This window comes from Nipponia nippon, unplaced genomic scaffold (genome assembly GCF_047370975.1).
Source record: "Nipponia nippon isolate SJK-2023a ecotype South Korea unplaced genomic scaffold, ASM4737097v1 scaffold_19, whole genome shotgun sequence".
Classification (NCBI taxonomy): domain Eukaryota; kingdom Metazoa; phylum Chordata; class Aves; order Pelecaniformes; family Threskiornithidae; genus Nipponia; species Nipponia nippon.
Window position 1 is genome coordinate 1,178,039 of NW_028262335.1, and position 19,249 is coordinate 1,197,287.

Consider the following 19,249-nt stretch of genomic DNA (forward strand, 5'->3'; position numbering starts at 1 on the left):
TGTTTTTAATAGACTATGAGCCTCAAACCATTTGTGAACACCTCCAGTACTTGTTTGCCTTGCTGCAGAACAGCAAAAGGCGATACATCGATCCCTCTGGGTTTGTCAAAGCGCTGGGCTTGGACACGGGACAGCAACAGGTAGGTTTGAGGCGTACCTTCTCTAAAGCAGCATAAAACCACCCTTTTCTGTTGTTTTAGCATCTCTGAGCCAGGATCTGCTGCTCGGTACAAACGCAAAGGGAGAAGCGGTGCTCAGGGCCCTTCCCATCGGTGTGGGAGATTGGGGGAGCCCAGGGAGCGACGGGATGGGGACGGGGAGCGTTGCGAGCGCCCGGTCGACCCTGGCACTGCGCGGGGTGGGAGCCGCAGCTGCCACGAGGGTCCTTTCGCAGGTGCTTTACGCTCCTGCTCCTCCCAGGGCAGGGAAATACTCGGTGGTGGGTGGTTCAGTGGGGCTCGAAGGGCCCTCGCAGGGCGAGAAGACATTTGGTTGGGTCACCGAGAGCCAGCCGAGGTCCGACGCGAGCGCGTGGGGCAGAGAAAGCATGGTTAGAGAGGGGCGAGTGCCGCAGGTGGGTCCTGTTGCTGACGAGGGCTCAGGAGAAGGGCACAGCTTGAAAATACACTTTGAGAAGTGAGAGGGAGATGGTTGGAGGAAGAGCCCGAGCGCCGGCGTGTGTTTCCTTGGGAGGATGCAGGAGGGGAAGGAAGCAGTCACTACCGACCCGTGATAAAGGACAGCTGGGAGATGCCAAAGCCCATTCGTTTTCAGAAGAGGAGAGCAAAGGAGAGGATGGGAGAGGAAGGCCCTGAGATAAGTGCGGGAAAGCTCACAAGCCTTGCAGGAAGGGGACGAATCCACAGGGCAGCTTCTCATTTTTGGGGTGTTTTCATTCTTTCTTTCTTACCTATAATGCAGGCAAGGCCGGCTTGACTTGCGTGCTGAGCTTTGAAAAACGAGCATTAACGGGATAGAAAGCTCTGCAGGAGGTTTTTTTTTGTCTTCCAGAGCCCTGTGAGGAGCGGGGCAGAAGTCAAACCACCCGGCGCGGCTGGCCGGGAGCCAGGTTAACTCATGCCGTGCTCCCACGCTGGGGGCCTCGCGCTCCTTTTAGGCAAATTCCTCTTTTTCTTTACTTCTCCCAACTGGTCTTTTTTTCTATTCAGTGCACGCCAGAGCATCCGTGCAGCCTGTGTGTAGGGCTCCGGGTAATTTGCAGTAAATTAGCGACAAGGTTGTGACTGGGCTTTGTGCTGTGGCGTCTTGTTAACGGACTTGGCTTTCTCTTCTAGGATGCCCAGGAGTTTTCAAAGCTGTTCATGTCACTGCTGGAAGATACTTTATCCAAACAAAAAAACCCAGATGTTCGAAACATAGTGCAAAAGCAGTTCTGTGGAGAGTACGCCTATGTCACGGTGTAAGTATTTGGTCTTTGGAAAGGACTTTTCTGTAAATATTTAAACATTTTGGATGAAGTTGAGGGGGGGAAAGATCCCTCCTAACAGCCGGAGCAGGCAGGTAAGCTTCTGCTGAAACACTTTGTAAGAGGTTTTTAGCTTTTAGGTTTCCTGATTCTGTGTGCGTGGTGGTGTTGCAGTTCTCCAGCTGCTTTTAATCCCTTAATGAAAATTTACCGCTTAAGCCTGCAAGGGAGTTAACAGAACGTAAAGTCCTGCAGCCAGAAAATAGAGTCCTCAGGTATTGTATTTTCATTCCTGCATTCTGAGCTGTGGATTTCGCCTCAAAAATGATATAAAATGGTGTACGCGAGTTGTCAGCAGGTGCTCCTGGTTTTCCTGGTACATGCTATTATCCCGTTACCACCTTTTTGCAGAGTGTTTGGGGTGTGGAGGTGTGAACCGCGTTAATTCTGACTTAAACAACTTTTTCTCCTGGTTTTGTAGCTCAAGGAGTAGTTTATTAGTGGCCGTGGAGTTCAGACGCGTGAACCAGTGAACTGTCCTCATGTGTTTTTGTCTTTTTTTTTTTTTTTTTTTAATCCTAGCTGCAACCAGTGTGGCAGGGAGTCGAAACTCGTGTCTAAATTTTACGAGCTGGAGTTAAACATCCAAGGGCACAAGCAGTTGACAGACTGTATAACGGAATTTCTTAAGGTACGAGCTCATTGGTTTTTGACTCCTGCTGTTCTTAGCAAGGTGTTTTAATTCCTTCCTTCAGTTAACGGCCTTTGAGGTCAGTATCAGAGCGAAGCGACGGAGTTGTCGCAGTGAGACGCATGCAAAAGGAAACGTGTTTTTCTGCAGACCCAGAAAATGAGGATTGAGCCATGCGAGCAAGGAGTGGCTCCGGACCAGAGCGTAGCACACGTGCCTGTTATGGCTTTAAAAAGCACTTGAAAGTCGCACGTTTAGTTAAAATACTTTCCCAGCAGAGTTGGGAAAAAGTCCCCAAAGCCTGACAAAAAGTCCCTGAGTGCTTTGTCAGGGATGGCGCCGGGAGAATGGCTGCTTTTTGTGTTTTCTATATTGGTGCTCATCTGCATAGCAACAGGAGGCATTCCCCACTCTAAAATGTGCTCTCAAAAATACTACGGAGGGCTGGGAATAGCTGCGGGAACAGCTGCAAGTGCTCTTAATTCGACTTGAAAATTTGCCTAGATCTTAAGTTAAGATCCTGCGTGTTAAAGGTTCGAGGTGTGGATTCAACTACGGATATTTAGGACAGAGCTAACCTGAAACATGACTCTGTACCTGAGCTGTCTGGCTGTTGGGCAGCGGCTTCGCCGATGCGCTCAGCAAACCGGTTGCTCTGCTTGCGGAAGGTCTGCTGTGAAAAAAGACTGGTTTGTGTACGCGCATTGAAATCCTGAAATGGTGAACTTCAAGTTTGTCTGCTCCTCCTTCAGATGAAACAACCCGGTGACCTTGTTTAGGGCAGTAGGAGTCCTCCTCTGCCCTAATCCTGCCATTGGATCTACTTAGGCGTAGGTGGTGACTCTTACACGGTGATGTTTGTGTGGCCGAGCACGAGGGGATTGTAGTTTCCAGGCTAAATTGTAGCTTTACATTAACTTGGTGCATGTGAGCTCGTAAAAGGGCGATTTAATGACTTTTTTTTCCCATAGCCCTCAGTATAAACCAACTCAGTCAAGTGAAGAGCAAACCTGACGGTCTTGTAAGTGGCCTGAGAATAGGGCTTGATTCGGTCTAAAATATTCCTTAAAGTGAGAGCAGGCTACTATGGCTGTGCTGTGAAGCGCGTTTATTAGCGTGCGTTTTTAACCAAGAGATTATTCTGGAAAGCAGCTGAGTAGAGACTTAAATGGTTAAAATAGCTCCCGTGCTTTTCAGTCTCCAGCTGTTGAGGAGCTTGGGCTGGTTGACTTTTCAGTGGTAATCTGTTCTCAAGACCTTTCTTTCTGCCTCCCCTCACCGCTCAGGAAGAAAAATTAGAAGGGGACAATCGTTATTTTTGTGAAACTTGTCAGAGTAAGCAGAACGCCACGAGGAAGATCAGGCTGCTAAGTCTTCCCTGCACGCTCAACCTGCAGCTGATGCGTTTCGTGTTTGACAGGTAAGCCTCTCGCTGGAGCGTGCGCTGTAAAAGCGGGAGCGCCCCGCGTCGCGTGGAAACTTTTTGGAAAGTTGTCTGCTCGGCGCTCTCCGTGTTGATTTGAGAGCTTGAGGACTGAGCGCGCGCATAAGCTTCTCTGGGGATGCTCGGTGGGTTTCGAGGGGAGTTACTTTGAGATGTGAACTGTTATTGCTGTCCCCTGAACCGAAGCTTTGTCTCCGCGCAGACAAACTGGCCATAAGAAAAAGCTCAACACCTACATCGGCTTCTCCGAGCTGCTTGACATGGAGCCTTTTATGGAACAAAAAAGTGAGTTTTGCGCGCTGTGTTTTGTTAGTTTTACCCGCTGCCCCTCAGCAGACGAGAGGAGATCTCCTCTGAATCCTCTTTTTGATGGAAAATCATGTCAAGAGTTGTCGGAAGCCCACATTTCAAATAACTGCCTCGCTAAGTGCGTTGCGGAAGCCACAACCTACTTAGCGAGGTCTTGGAGAGATGCGAGTTCAAGTGCGGTCTTTGTCCGCTGCCTTGCGAAATCTTTAAGCGCTGGGAAAGAAAAGATCTGTGCTGTTTCATCCAGAGCGCTACCTAACTGCCGCTTTCCTTCCAGACGGCGTCTACGTGTACGAACTTAGTGCCGTCCTCATACACCGCGGTGTGAGCGCCTACTCCGGGCACTACATCGCCCACGTGAAGGATCCACAGACGGGCGAGTGGTACAAGTTTAACGATGAAGACATAGAAAAGATGGAGGGGAAGAAACTGCAGTTGGGGATTGAGGAAGATCTAGGTAAAACCTTTAAGTTGTGAGTGCCCTTTTAAAATAACTTTTCACCAAAAACGCAGAGGCTGAATACGTGGAGGCCCTGATACTCTTAAAACAAAAATGCTCCTACGCGTGCTGTCACATCTTGGGAGTAATGTGTGAAGCGGCAGTTCTGTTAATTGCAGACAGATTTTCTTCGCTTCAGCCCCGTGTGAGTGTTTACGCACACCTCGTGATCAGTTCCTCTACTCTAGTATTTCCCTTGCCTGCCGCATGGCAGATAAGACGCTGATAGCTCGGGCCACAGTTGCCTATCGGGATGGAACAGGCAAGCTGCCGCTTCCTTGGCCGCTGTGCAAAAGGAGGCTTAGGAACAGATAACGAGATGACTTTCAGTTTCCTTAACACATTATGTTTTTATTTCCACTGAGGTGTTTTATTTGGAGGCAGTAAAGAGTCTTCATAAAAAAATCTTGAGCCAAATAATGGCTCGGAAGCCAAAACTGCCTTTTTACTTTGCGCTTTTTCCTTCTCCGTTGCGCTCTTCCGTTCTGCCGCTGTCGGCTCATCTTGTGCCTGGGTAACCGTGCTCCCTGGACAGGGTCTTGATTTCTTGGAGAGCTCGGGCTGAGGGTGCGGGTTTCTCAGTCTGCAGTCGATAGATAGGAGTGGTTCAGCATTCAGTTGGCATTTTGAGTGCTCGGATTTGCAGTCGCTTGGTGTTCCTGAGCACAGGATGCTTTGCGGTATCGGGAAACGGGGAAGTTAATGCCAGAAATTTCACTTATGATGCAAACAATCCATTCCCAGAAACACTGGCCCACCAGGACGCTCGTGCTTCGCTGCAATTGGACTTTACAAAACATTGCCTTTCTTTAAAGCATCCTTAAATAACAGCTTAATGAAAAGACACCCTCAGACGTATTTGCTCCCTTAGTTTGTTGTAAAGCCACATCAACCTGAGCGCGGCCTTGAGCAGGCATGGGGCATTCGCCTCCCTCTCCCGTTTCTTTCCGTGCACGCATCTGCATGATGCCACTTTATTTTCAGCTCTCTTGCTAGTAAACACCTTCTTGCATTTCATCACGACGTACATAAACACCGGCTGCCACCGGAGCAGCTTTGTCATCCTGTTAATGTTTGACTACCGCTTGCTTGCAACCAAATTGTGAAGCTGGCTAGACATCTAGTGGTGTACGACAGAAAAATAAGCCCCAAAAGGAAATAAGAGCTTCTCAGCTTTTCTTTTTAACCTCCCGAGTTACCCAGCGTAGCAGAATAAGATGCAAATAAACTGCTGTGGCCTCGATCTTTTAAAGGTTTATGCTTAACCGCAAGTAAGTGTTCTTGCTGAAATACGAGGCTGCTTGAAGAATATAAGTAAAGTGTGTTTAGAAGCCTCTGCAGGCTGGGAGCATTAATATTTTTGTCAAGTGCTGATGTTATTTGCCTGCTCCAAGCAAAACCGAGACTCTTCTTTGTTACAAATGGATGCAACAGCAGGAGGAGATCCGTAACGTAAAGCAGAGGTCTGCTGTGGGGAGAGTCCAGCGGCCTGGCCGCGCAGATGGGAACAATTTCAATTTAGAAAATATTTAGAGAAAATACAAATAAAGAGCGCCTAGGAAGTCCCCTGGATGGTGTGCTGGGAGAGTCATGTGAATTTTTCCAGAATTCGGCAAAGACGGATGCTTTTCTCAATATTTCAATGTCCCATTTAGAGTTTGACCTATGGAAGCTTGTTCCTTTATTTATTTATTTATTTTTAAATTAAAACAACTGGTTGATTTTTGAAGCTGCAGCTGTAGATAAGTGTTTTTTCCTTGCCTGGCAGTCCGTCTGGAAACGGCAACTCTTGCAACACGAGTTTACATCGCACCACCAGCTGCTCTGAAATAACCATTTCCGTGGCCGTTCGCTCCCCAAAAGCTTTGTTGCCCAACAGAAGGGCGCACGTTTTCTCACGTACGCAATCACCTGTAAATAAGCTTTTCTTCCCTCAGGATTTGACTCTCTCCTTTGGTGTCAGGACACCAGAACAAGAGGCAGAGGGGTGAAACGATGTTTTTGCAAGAGCTGCTTTTGGCTCGGTGAGGTTTAATTGGGGAGAGAAGAAAGGCTCTTGTAGAGGGCGGTTCAGAGCAGGCTCCTAATTTTAGTCCCTTTGAATTACCCTGCCTCCAGAAATGCTGGAGGGTATTTGGATCTGGCTTTGGGATACAATTTTGGCTCATGCCAAGCCCAGCACTTGGCAAAAAGAGGCCTGGCAGACCACAGCGGGGAGAGGGAAGCCGGCTAGGTGGCAAACTCGTCCCGTTAATGGAGAATCAGTAAGCGAGCTCGTGGGTTTATTATGTTTTTGCCTTTTGTACCACAGCAGAACCTTCTAAATCCCAGACTCGTAAACCTAAGTGTGGGAAAGGGACTCACTGCTCGCGCAACGCTTACATGCTGGTGTACAGGCTGCAAACCCGGGAGAAATCTCTGACGGTCGAAGTACCAGGTAAGTGAGTTCTGACTCTCCTGGCCCCTCCATCTCGTCTCGTGATGCTCCAGGCAGGCCAGGAGTCGGGGTTTTGCTGGAAGCCCCTTTTGTGACCACTGTCCGTGAGCCCCCAAAGGTGCCGTGTGGCAACTCGGTGTCAAAACCCCTGGGCTTTCCTAGCACTTAAATAACATTAGCCTGATGATCCCACCCCTGGGCCCGCTCAGACCTCGCCATCTTAACCAGCGAGACGAGAGGGGAAGGGGTTAGGAGGAGATCATCCCGCTGGGAGCCGCGTGCGGCGGCGGGAGCGTTGGGATTCGCAGCCGGGATCCCGCAGGAACCGCTCAGGTTCCTGAAGGCGAAGGAGAAGAGCGTGGTTGAATGTCATTGGCAGTGCACGTACCGTGCTGGAGGTGAATAATCCTGACAGATGTCAGGTTTCTTCTGCGAGTGCTTCAGCTTTGCCACATTGAGAATAAACGGTGTGAAAATAAGAGGATGCAAGCCCTTAACAGGAGTTTTGTACGAGCGCGTTCGTGTCTTGCTTTAGAATTACTGGGGGTGGCAGAAATCCCTGTAGGTTTGGCCTGTGGATTTAATGATGCTTCGCGTTTGCATGCTACTCAATTAGAAATATTAATTAGGCCCCTGGTGCTGATGGGGATGGAGGTGTGTTCCACCTTCTTCCCTCTTCTGCGAAGCGGGGACAGCGGAGGTGGCATGTCCCCTTTGGACCTCTGCTGCTTGTTCAGGTTATCTGGATGCGGAGGGGGTAAATCGTACAGCTTTTTTCCCCCCTAATGACAGCACTGAGCCTTTTCCAGCCCCACCACCACTAAAAGCCACCCTCCGAGCCACACAGCTTTGGGAATTAGCGCTAATTCCTGCCTCAGCTCTGCGTTTTCAGCCTGTTTCCTGAGCTCTCTTGCGCTCCCTTTCCTCCTACCCCTCTGCCCAAAACAATAACTCGGCAAAAGCCTCTCCACCCAGCTCCAAATTCCTGCGCAGCCCCGCGGTTGCCTTTGTTTCACGTGGAAGCCTGCCAGGGAACAGGGAGCGAAGGGCAGCAGTCGAGGCGTGCGGTTGCGGGGAGGTTTCATGCAACTGTAAATTTGAGGCATTTTGCTTTGATGCTGTTAAAAGCGGCTTTTCCGGGACAGTGGAGAGACATAACTTGGCTCTGACCTCAAGGGGGTCAAGCTGGTTGTTTTTTAATACTGTGTATTCTCCTAAGGTGGATATTGTGCTTTCTGGCCGCACAAGTGTTAACCTTCCTGGAAATATTTTAGCTCTTCAAAATATTGCCAAATAGGAAAAGGCTTCAGATAAGCAGATAATGCTTCCTTACACCAGCCCTGCGAGGGAAGTGTTTTATCTTCGTTTTTCCCCTGCTGAGGTTTGGTTTGCTTGGTTTTTTTCCATCAGCGACAGCAAAAATTCCCATTTCCCTCACCTTTCCATCGACACCAGGAGCTGCCCCGGCTTATCTCCCATCTCCTGAGGGCTTTTTGCCCTTGGGTTTGCAACGTGCTCGACCCCTCTCGCTGAGAGCCCGCGTACCCGCGGGGCTGCACGTCGGGACAAGCTTCAGGTGTATCAGTAGGGTGAGAAGCTCTCGCTTCCGCCCTGGGAACGACGGGACCTTGGCCGCACGGAGGAGCTGCTCTCGGTGGGAGGCAGAGAAATGGCCGGGGCGAGAGGAATAGCAGGGAGGGATTGAAGCAGGCAGCAAAGCGTCCTGCCGGGCTCCGGCTCTGCAGCCTCTCCCCAAACCCCGTTGCACTTCGCGCGACTGCCAGCGCTCGGCGTAGGCTTGTTAGCAAGCAAAGGATTTCTCTTAGCGCAGCAACCGACCCCGAGTCAATTATTGTCTTGGGCGCTGTTGTGTCGTGCAGGATAGTTGCATTTAATCATCCACAACCGTAAATATCGGAGAGAGCAACGTCCGTGCGCTTGGCTTTCGGAAAGACCTCGTATGTCGGTAGCTGCGTGGGGGAATTTTTAGGCTTGCTTGTTATCCCCAGATAACCGATCACAGGGGTAATTAACATAATTGGCATTTTTCCTTGAAATGACTGCTTTTTCTTCTTTCCCAACAGCTTTTCTGCAGGAGCTGGTAGAGCGCGATAACTGCAAGTTTGAGGAGTGGTGCAACGAAATGGCCGAGATGCGCAAACAGAGCGTGGCCAGAGGCAAAATCAAACACGAAGAGGTGAAGGAGCTCTACAAAAGGTTACCCGCTGAAGCTGGTCTGTAAGATATTGTGGTAGTATTTTGTAGTAGACCGTTGTTAAGATTAGTAATGTTTTGTAACTAACCCACAACTCGCTTCTGTGGCCCGAACGCTTCGCTGGAAGGCGTTAGCTGCAGCCCGCTTGGAAGAGGAGAGCGATCACTGTCTGTTGTTGCTGTGTGCATGCTTAGGATTTGCTTTCTCTCTCTTGTTTTTCTGCCTTAACCTATTTTTCTCCTTTTTTTGCTCATTCTAATGGCCTCTGGCGTCGCTAATTCCCTCTTGCTCCTTCCCCGTCAGTCAGTCTCCTGTGTGCTTCCATGCATCATGACTGTTTTCTTCTGCCGGGTGAGCAGCTTGTGTCGTTAGCGATTAGTAGCATCAAGGCAGAATAACTGGCCGGTCTCAAAGTGCCAGCTCAGTCATGTTTGGGAGCTGTTGATCCGAATTAATCGGCAGGTAACGGGGTACGAGAATGCCTGGCCTCCAGCAGAAAATGATTTGATTCATCCCCACCAGTGCTTCGAAGCCCCATGTCTAAGCTTCGTGGTCCATCCGATGAGTGACTGGGGTTAATCCTTCCCTGCTGCTCCTTGTGCCTTGTCGCCTTAGCATGACTGAGCCCAAGGATTTTTATTCCCCTCCTTGTTTTTCTCTCCCATCTCCCTCAAAACAAGCATAGGGGCACTTGCTCTGCCCATCCAGCGCGGGGAATTTCTCTCCACTATGCGCAACTCCTAAAAACTCCAGGATATTTGTAATTAAAGACTTCAAAATGCGCTTAATTGTGTAGCCTGTTAGCCAATTTGATTTTTAGCTTTTAATATTCATTGCTTAACGCTCGGAACCAGCAGCGAGGCTCAAGTAGCCGAACAGCAGACTGCTCGGCTCCCGTAAATGTCTGCCTCTTCAATTTATGAACCCAGGTTTGCAGACAATGGGCGCTTAACTCACAAACAGGAGGGTGTCGCAGCTCATCTTCCCGAGTCCCCGCAAGCCTGAGCAGTGTTAAAATGTCACTGTTAAATCAAAGTTGTGGTGGAGGCATGAATCTGCCGTGAGTCACCATTAAAAAGGAGCAGCAAGCACCGCTCCGGTGTGTTTTCTCTCCCTCTTAGCAGAAACAGAATAGTTTGCTCTTGGCATTTCTGACACGGCAGAGGAATAAATCTCAAAAAGATGCTTTTTACAAGTGCAGGTGAAGCTCCTCTGCCCCAATTTGAAGATGGCAGGACCTAAAGCAGTGCCCTGAGGGCACCCACTGCCTGCTGCTGGGCACGGCCTGGGCACAGCAGCTTGCTAGCACAGCTGGCGGCAGCGTTATCCCAGAGCTGCCCGGGGTCCGATCCCGCAGGAGCTCGGGACTCTCTCTGCAGCTGTGCAGACACATTTGCTGCCAGCTTTGTGTAGCCTGCCCCAGAAAAACGTACTTTCCGGGGGAGGCGGCTTTCATCCCAAACTAGCAAACCATTTCTGACAGCGTTGCGATTCTCTGGAGGTCACGGCTGTGTATCTCTGATGGCGTTGTGTAAGACGAAAACACTGCTGATTTCTCTCGTAGAGGAGAGAGGGTTTGAAGCCCGGGTTCACAAAGATCCAGTGCAAGCTGGAAGACAAAGTATTTTCCTGTGGCTTCTCTGTTGCTCCTTTGTATGAAACATGAAGGATTTGTGTTCGTTTGATAAATGTAACTAACGGTTACGTTTCCCCTCAGTTTCAGAGCTGCCCTTCTGTCAGCACAGAATGGGTTTAATTTCCTCCTAATTTCCCAATCACCTCACCCATCAATACTGGGTCTCCGTATCGAGACACAGACGTTTCACCCAAAGCTATTTCACGGCTCATACGGATGCTGACCCGCTCCTGAACCTTGGCTTTGTGCAAGGTGTTTCTCCTTTAGCAAACAAGGGCGAGCCTGCTGCTTTGTTTCCAAAAAAATCACGCTCACACGAAAAAATTTGACCATTTGCACTGCCAATCTTAAAATGCGTGAGCGTTTCTCACCCAGAGTTGTAAGAGCAGCCCAGACGAACACTGAAATTTTGGGTGCTGAAGGGACGGGGCGAAGACTGACCTCGTGTCTTTGCTGTTGTTGCCTTTTATTTTTCAGTTTGCTCTGATGAGCTCACTCCGTTATAGAAAAAGCCTTTAATGTACGATCACAATTTAAATATTATATCTGTCCCTCGATGGACGATAGGAAAACCTTCCTCTTTCCTTGACTACTCGCCAATCAGCCCCAAAAGGTTTGGCAGTCTGAAAGCACTCCCTTTCCTACTCGGAGTGCTCCGCTGTTTCATATTGATTGCATGAATTCAAAATGACCGCTTGTTCTTGCGTATCTTAATTTCACATAGCTCCTCTCTTCTAAATCTGCGACACGGAGCTGAGAATTGGACGAGGGAAGCTGTATCAGATGTTTGAAAACTTGTACCGCAGAGATTTAATCAACAGCGGTAGCCTGTTAATTTTTAAAAGTACCATTGAATATCAGAGTAATTATAAAATACCATCTGCTGCCATGTGTATGAGCTGACACGTACAGGCTTGTTTCTCTTTGTGTTTTTTCCCCTCCCAGGTTCCCCATATGACTTCATCTCTCTCGAATGGCTGCAGAAATGGCTGGATGAGTCTACCCCTCCAAAACCTATAGATAACACAGCCTGCCTGTGCTCGCATGGCAAACTCCATCCGGATAAAATACCCATTATGAAGAGGATATCAGAGTACGTGGCTGACTTCTTCTACAGGAGATACGGAGGAGGGCCCCGGCTGAACGGTAAGGTGTCAGGCTGGAAAATGCCCTCTCCGAGTCACGTTCTCCTGCGCTGAACGTGTTTCAGGGCCTTGTTCTGATCCCAGCCCTGTTTTGAGCCGTCCTTTTGTCATCGTAACTTTATTTCTGCCCATAGTTTTTGTGCTGTGCTGTTATTTCCAGGTGGTTTTTTTAATATCGCTTAATTACATTAGCGTTCAAAGAAATACAGTTAGTCTGATTGCAGGGTCTGTTTCAGACCCGAGTTCTGCTCTGTCTGGTAAGAGCTGCGTGCAGAGGAATTGCTGAGAAAGCAATGGTGCATTTAGGTTAGAAAAACGTAATACTTGGGTGGTTGTGTGAAGTTGATGCTAGAAAATAACAAAACTTGCACATGCAACCCCCCAGACTCTTGAAAATGATTTTCCATGCCTGCAGCACCTACAGATCCTGCGTAGGCAGCGTTCCGTGGAGCGCGCGGGTCTGCGCTGCCTCTTGCCGACAGCACGCGCTCTGGAGCAGCATGGGTGTGTGCGGGCCAAGAAAACCATTTACTGTCTTCCACCTCTCGCCTGTCCCAAGCCGCCTCCTCCGAGGGAAGCACGTACCTGTTAGCTTATGTGCTTGTGTCGCACACATCTGTCGTGCATTTTGATTTTTGGGGTCAGCCCAGCCCCTACGGTCTTTGGGCAACCCTTAATCAAGCCCCAGGCTTAGTTTCTTTTATAAAGGAGCTCAATAACTCCCACTGAGACCAAATTAGCTCGGCTCCTGCTAGGAGCTTATAGGGAAGAAATGCAACCAGCAGAAACTGCTGTGACGCAGGCAGCCTTTGTTAAAAAAACAGGCCAACGTTTATTAGTCAACTGGAAGATCGCCTGCAGGTTTTTTCGTTGAGTACGGCTGGGAAGGATGGATCGGATGCGCTGCCTTCTCCGACGTGCTTTCCTGGGTGCGACCCGCTTGCTCCCAGATGGAAATATATGCCCACCTCTAGGCTTTCTGCTCCTGTTGGTCCAGTGTAGCTTTGCAGGAGGGTTTTTTTTCTCGGTTTAGCTTGAAAATGCCATGATGCAGGGTTTGTGGTGTGTTTTGGTTTTTTTGCATATGCTTAAACTGTCCTGCCTCTTGACTCCCGTGTCTGTGCGTTGGCGTGACCTGGCTCGCAGCTGTAATTGCAAACTGTTGATACCAGCGGCGGAGAGCTGCGAAGGTAGCGGAACAGATCGCACCTCGTCTGAAGCGCTTTACGCTTATTTAAGCTTCAAATGTGGCCTGATCCGGCAGTAACCCCAGGGATCTCCTCATTTACATGTGAAATCTCCGGTCACGAGGCAGGATAGTTGGTACATACCTGTCTGAGCGCGTTCAAACCAGTGAGAAGCTCAGCCACGTGTGCAATAAATCCTGTTTCTTCTTCCCCCCACCCCAGTCAAAGCACTTTGCAAGGACTGCGTGGTAGAGAGGTGTCGAATCCTGCGACTGAAAAACCAGTTAAACGAAGACTACAAAACCGTTACGAACTTGCTGAAGATAACAGTCAAGGGGTACGTAAGTCCCGACGCTTTCAAACGTCTCTGTCAAAAGTCGTCAGAGATTTTTTGGAAGTGCTTAGATAGCTTTTTCCTACAGATTTTAACTGTTTGGGCTCCGAAGGAGAAGGGATTTGTGATTTGCCTTGCCGACGCTGTTCTCTCTCCGCAGGAACGATGGGTTTTGGGTTGGAAAGGCGTCCTTGCGGAGCTGGCGTCAGTTGGCTCTGGAGCAATTAAATGAGCAAGACGAAGACGCAGAGCACAGTAATGGAAAAATGAATGGGAATGCACAAAACAAAGGTAGTTCTGCTGCTGTAGAGACCCCCCACCTCTGACTGATGCCTCCTAACAAAAGACACGTCAGATGTTCCCGTAGCTGTTTTGCTTCCCTTGTACGAGTAGGGAGGGAAGGATAATAAATCAAATAAAAAGCTTCGTCATTTAAGGAGCTTTTTATGTGATAAGCTTCAAAACTGCTGGGTGATCTTCGTACCCAGAGAAGAAGATGAGGTAATAAGTAGTTTTACAAAGCTGTGTAAAATTACCGCCCCAGACACATGATCTTTTCATCCGCTTTTGTCTGAATGAGAGAGCACAGGGAAGAAAGAAACATGAAAATTACCTAGGGGAAGGGATGAAGATGTTTATTGCAAAGGTCTATGGATGAAACAGCGCAGCTGGAAAAGCAGCTCTGGCAAAACACAGCCTAGGGAAAAAAAAATCATGAATTAGACTCTTCCATGCCTGTATCTGAGTCGGTGAGAATAGGTGGGGATTATTTGCCTTCTGTTCTTTAAACCTTTGGAAACTGGAGATGTCGTTGGGCTTTTTGTTTTGGCACTGAGGGCAAGAAGCTTGTTTGAATTGAAGTGGAGACGATCAGCTAATGGCATTGATCTTGGCCTCGTTGAAGGCACCAGATACCGCAGCCCTCCTGATAATATCTGCGTGCTCTGATGGAGCATCCATTGAGAAGGGCGCTTCTCCGCCGAGTTACCACCCGTTCCTCATGCCTCGGTGGTGGCCATGGTTTCACAACAGGTTGCCACTCCCAGAAGCACAGTTGAATGGCTCGCAAGCCAACTTGCTCGTTAGGCAGATCGTTAGAGACTCTTACGAACACATTATTGTGTTTATCATGCTCCAGTTCGGTGGCCAGCACTTCTGTCTATGGAGCTCTGGTTCTTAACTGTAATTTATCCATTAATGTGGGGCTTGTCAAACCGCTGGCAGGCTCCCCCTTAGTTTGTCAGGCAGCATCTGGTTTAGATCAGTATCCTCAAGGCGAAGAGCGGACTAATATTTTGCCAGGAAGGTTTCGGCTCCCTGCGCTCCTACCTAGGCTCGTGTTTAGGTTAAACTCCGAGATCTTTGGGAGCAGTGAACCCCTGTGGTGTTTTAGCCATAACAAATGCATCCTTTGTAATCTCACAAAGGACTGGCTTGTGCTCCACGCACTTCAAAGCGCTCCTACAAAGCACTCCTACGCGGCCTGTAGGCTGTAATCCCGCCTGCCCGGAGGCCAAGACATTTGAGAATAACAAATTTCCTTCCAGAGTTTCCCTTGGGTTAAGGGGTTTGCCGCAATTTGAAAGGCAACCGTGCTCCTTTCCCCCAAAGATTTTTCCTTTCCTTGGGAGAGGAACTCTGTGCAATCTTCTTGTTTTGTTTTGTTTTTGTTTTTTTTTTTAATTAGATGAATCAAATGAAGAGAAGAGAGAGGAGGAAGAGGAGTTAAATTTTAATGAAGACATCGTTTGCCCACATGGTAAGTCCCTACGGGGGATGGAACTGAATATATCTGTTGTTGCCCACTGCTCAAGACATTAACCTTGTAGCGTTTGCTCTGTCGAAGGCCAGCATGAGTAGTTACTGAGGAAATGCGCTTAATTCTCATTTGCCTGGTGTTTCTTGACGCTCAAACGTCAAGCTTTTATTTGCGAGCGCTGTCCCATCGCAGTCCAGGTTTTGTAAAGCAGTGAAACGTGAATGCATCGATGCTTGGATGCTGCGGGTAACGCTGTGCTGCGGAAGCCAGCATCTCTTCCTCTCGCTAACGAAGCGACGTGATGGAGTGAGGGCAGCACCAAGGATCTGCGGCCACTTGGAAGCTCTGAAAGTGTTAGGAGCAAAACAAGCGGTGTAAATCAGTCGAGGTGGGAGCTGGGAGTATCTGTTTATTCTCTCGGTTTACATGAAAACAGGAGCACTTACCTAACAACTGTCGAAACATGGGCTTATCTGCGAGTGGCTGGGACTGCTCAGGATATCGATTTACCAACCTGCTGTGCTTTCCTGTCCATTTACATAAGGTTTTGCCCCGATGTTAGTTGTTTTGCGAAGTGACGGTTCATTAGCTACATCCTTGGCTACCCCGTTGTTTAAATCTTACTTTTTTAGCTTGTATGTGGCTCCCAGACAGAACTCGTATAGTAAGCTCCTGTTTGGAGGCATCAGTTTGGAGCCAGGGATGCTCGGTCTTGTTCCTCTTAAGAAAGAAACGTGTCATAAATTAGTAGCACACCTCCTGTCGTCAAGGCTAATCAGGGATGTAGAGTAATGGCTTGATAAAACCTCATTTTAAAGCAGAGTGTTCAAGCACTTTGTGTTTTTCAGAGCCTTTAACACCATGTTTCCCATTGCCGCAAGGCTGCTGCTGTTAAATAAAAGCATGCAGCGTGGCGAGAAAACATTTAATGTAGCCAGACACGATAAAAATAGACCAACAGGCCCTTGAAAATATTATGCTGGTAAATCACTAGTTGATCTGTGACTTTGGGTCATATCAGACTAAATAATACTAAATATGGGGGCCGCTGGCGGGTCAGATTTCATCGTCTTGAGCTAACCTCCGATTGCTCATGGAAAACAGCCTTTTCACTTTTAAAATGTCACTCTGGAGTGTATCAGCAAATCTGTAGTCTCGGTCCTACAGCCTTCATTTTGCCGTGGAGGAAGTTCCTGCCTTCGTGGTAGGCTCTGGAAAAGCCAGCGCTTTATCTGTGAGGTCTGGCTGGCCTCCAGAAATGCCATCCGGGCGTTCCCTTAAGAGCTCCCTTTGCATCTTTGCTGCAATTTCTCGCTCTCCGGTAGCTGCCCGACCTCAGCGAATCATTTTTTCCAGATACCAAGTTAAGACTTCTTTGATGTCTGTGCCCAAAACGTGTCCCTGGACGGTGCGAGGGGGAAGCAGGGTCAGCAGCAGTTCGGATCATCTTCTTCCAGATGGCAAAGCACTTGTTCCCCGCACACCCAGAGCTGATTTTTCCACCTCTTTCGCTCAACAGCGTATTAATCTGTTTTCATTAATCATGCGGTGTCAAGGCACTTGTTTGTACAAGCTCAGTTTTTCCCCATTCTTGCTGGCTCTGGAAAGCAGCCTGGTCCTGCCTCCTCGTATGGTAAAGCTGGGCCACTTGGTCATGTTTGATGAAGAACAAGTGGCCAAGTGCTGCGTCGAAGCAGTCCAGCCCGACCTTTGTTTATTAGAGGAAAAGCAGGAGGGGAGCGTTGCTATTTTTTCCCTTCGGGGCTGGCAGAAATCCAGGCTTGGCTGGAGCGAGGAAAGCTGACGGGTCCGTGGGACTGAGGAGCTGCTTGTAATGTTAAAGAGCTACCGGAGGGTGGGGAGGAGGGAGCCTTTTCTCCCCGTCTTCTTTCTGTATAGAAAAGCAGATAATAAGGTATTGCACCCTTTGCTGGACACCGCTCAGCGCCGCGACTTCGCAGTTGCTTTGCTTCCCTCTTGCTGGTGAAATCCAGGTCGAGGCATGAACGTTCCCGTGCTGCATCCAGATCCAAGTTTGCATCTCGGTTTTGCAGTGACCGTTCCTCTTCGTTCTCGCTGCGACTGCGTGTAGCACAGCCGTGCCTTGTCTTCCCAGCTGCTGTCTCGTAGGGAGCTGCGGTTTTGTTTTCCCCTTGGCGATCCTGCAGGCGGGTGGCTGGTTGGATCCCCGAGCCCTCGCCTTCTCCAGTTTTTTCCAAGCCTTGTTTGTCCGCCAGACCGCGTGTCGTCATGCGGACACGTGGTGTCCAAATGCGTGAGCGTGACCGTTCTGACACCTCTGTCGTGAAAACGGCAAGCACAAATGCCTCGTGCTAAACCGTTCTTGGGGTTTTTTGAGCTGCTTCAGCATCAGGATAAATAATACAGCAGGCAAATCATCTGGGGGATAGCTGGTAAACCTTGCTTCGTATCTTCGCACCCCAGTTATTCCCTAGAGCAGATCTAGGGTGTAGAATCTATCCTTTCCAGATTTTGATGTGCTTGGATAGGGCACATGAAGCCATCTGAGATTATACAGCGGTTAATTTTGTTTTTCAAGGGTGCGGAAAGCACCTGGCTCCTGTTTGATGGGCACGGGGTTAGCCTGCAGCTTGGTGAGTGGAGTCACCGTAAAAACGTAGCTATGGATAGCCAAGATCAGAAGACAGTAGCCCTGTGCCCCGTTGGCTTGTCCTTGCTTTTCCGAGCATCTCTTTACCCCCGCTTGCGTTTGGTCAGCTGCTTGGGTTCACGAGCTTTGAAATCTAAAGGACATTATTATGAATTAAAATAATTTTTTTTTTCTGTCTAAACAAGGAAATGATAAAGAAGTTGAAGGTGACTTTGTGCATTGGTTGCGCTCTTTTTTGCTGACATGGTGTTGGCTGATAAGTGCGTGAATATCTTCCCCCACGTTTATACCCTGTAATCTCTTAAATCTAGTTAGGGCTGCAAAACATCGCTGAGCGCGTCAAGAGCAAAGCCCTTCTCTTGGCTCTCTCCCTGCAGGTGACCTGTGCATATCCGAAAACGAACGGAGAGTGGTTTCCAAGGAAGCCTGGGAGAAACTCAAGCAATATTTTCCAAAGGCCCCTGAATTCCCAAATAACAAAGAGTGCTGTTCCCAGTGCAAGGTATTTGCCAAATACGTTACCCTTTTGTTGACTGTAAATACATAGTCATATTTCTGGTTTTCTTTTTAATATGACCCAGTGCAGTGGAGGAAAGTAATGTTGCCTTTTAATAGCAGCTAGGAACTGAAGCCGTGGTCTAATTAACTGTTTCATGCAGATTTTGGAGCGTGAAGGGGAGGAAAACGAGGCTCTGCATAAAATGATGGCCAGCGAGCAGAAGACTTCCCTCCAGAACCTGTTTCATGATAAATGCAGACCTTGCCTGGGCAGCTGGCCGCAGGTATGGGAAGGAGTGCGACGAGGGGAACGTAGCGGGCCTTGGGGGAGGTTTTTATTAGCTTTTATCCCTCCTAAGAAATTTTATTTCACCTGCAAGAGAGAGACTTGCCTGGTAATCATTCACTCGGTCCGAGCGAGACCGTGCCTGCGCTGGGAAGCCTGTGCCAGCGGAGCTTACGTGTGTGTTGTGCCGAGGTGTGATTTCCCCCGATTAGCTGTGCTGGCGCAAAGCCCTGCTAAAGATACGCGAGAATGGCTCGTGTGCCAACATAGCTGTCACTGGCCTGGAGTCAGCTAGATAAGCAGCGACAGTATTGCTGCTGTGGTTACATCTGGCCCTAGAAGGACCGAAACGGTGCGGCTGTGCCGGTGGAGGCGGCTTTCCGCTGCCCTCCCTCTGCCTTCCCACGCAGGCCAGGCTTTTCCTGCTGATCGGACAAAATTCACGTGTGCTCCGGCATCCTCCTGCATCCCGAGAGCTCGGGGGGAGCTTCCCTAAATGCTGAAACCCCGCAAACGGGAGCGATGGTCGTGCAAGACCTCTCGTACCGGCTTCTCCCCGGTACAAGCGTGCAGCTCTCCAGGACTTTTCTGGGGCTTCGAGACGGCTGAAAAGAAATGGCACAAGCTGTTGGCTCCACGCCTTGGCTCCTGGACGCCTTGCGGCGCTGATTAATGATTGACTCTTAGATCCTGCCAAGCTGCTTTGGCAGGTGTCTGCCTCGCTCGCTGCTACGTGTGAGGGCAGCCTGCC

At 49.1% G+C, this 19,249-nt stretch overlaps 1 protein-coding gene across 4 annotated transcripts in view; it reads left to right on the forward strand.

The window, feature by feature from the left end:
• Window positions 1-19,249, forward strand: part of USP48 (ubiquitin specific peptidase 48) — a 30,296-nt gene that overhangs the window by 2,371 nt on the left and 8,676 nt on the right. For 3 of the 4 annotated variants that reach the window (XM_087755719.1, XM_087755717.1, XM_087755720.1), the window contains exons 4-17: window positions 13-140; window positions 1,296-1,420; window positions 2,009-2,117; window positions 3,404-3,537; window positions 3,764-3,846; window positions 4,148-4,327; window positions 6,681-6,806; window positions 8,891-9,040; window positions 11,603-11,803; window positions 13,212-13,326; window positions 13,484-13,614; window positions 15,011-15,082; window positions 18,092-18,216; window positions 18,374-18,496. In XM_087755719.1, coding sequence (XP_087611845.1) covers window positions 13-140; window positions 1,296-1,420; window positions 2,009-2,117; window positions 3,404-3,537; window positions 3,764-3,846; window positions 4,148-4,327; window positions 6,681-6,806; window positions 8,891-9,040; window positions 11,603-11,803; window positions 13,212-13,326; window positions 13,484-13,614; window positions 15,011-15,082; window positions 18,092-18,216; window positions 18,374-18,496 — 1,802 coding nt within the window. The remainder of the gene's footprint in view (window positions 1-12; window positions 141-1,295; window positions 1,421-2,008; window positions 2,118-3,403; window positions 3,538-3,763; window positions 3,847-4,147; window positions 4,328-6,680; window positions 6,807-8,890; window positions 9,041-11,602; window positions 11,804-13,211; window positions 13,327-13,483; window positions 13,615-15,010; window positions 15,083-18,091; window positions 18,217-18,373; window positions 18,497-19,249) is intronic. The other variant, XM_087755718.1, reaches the window with a different exon arrangement.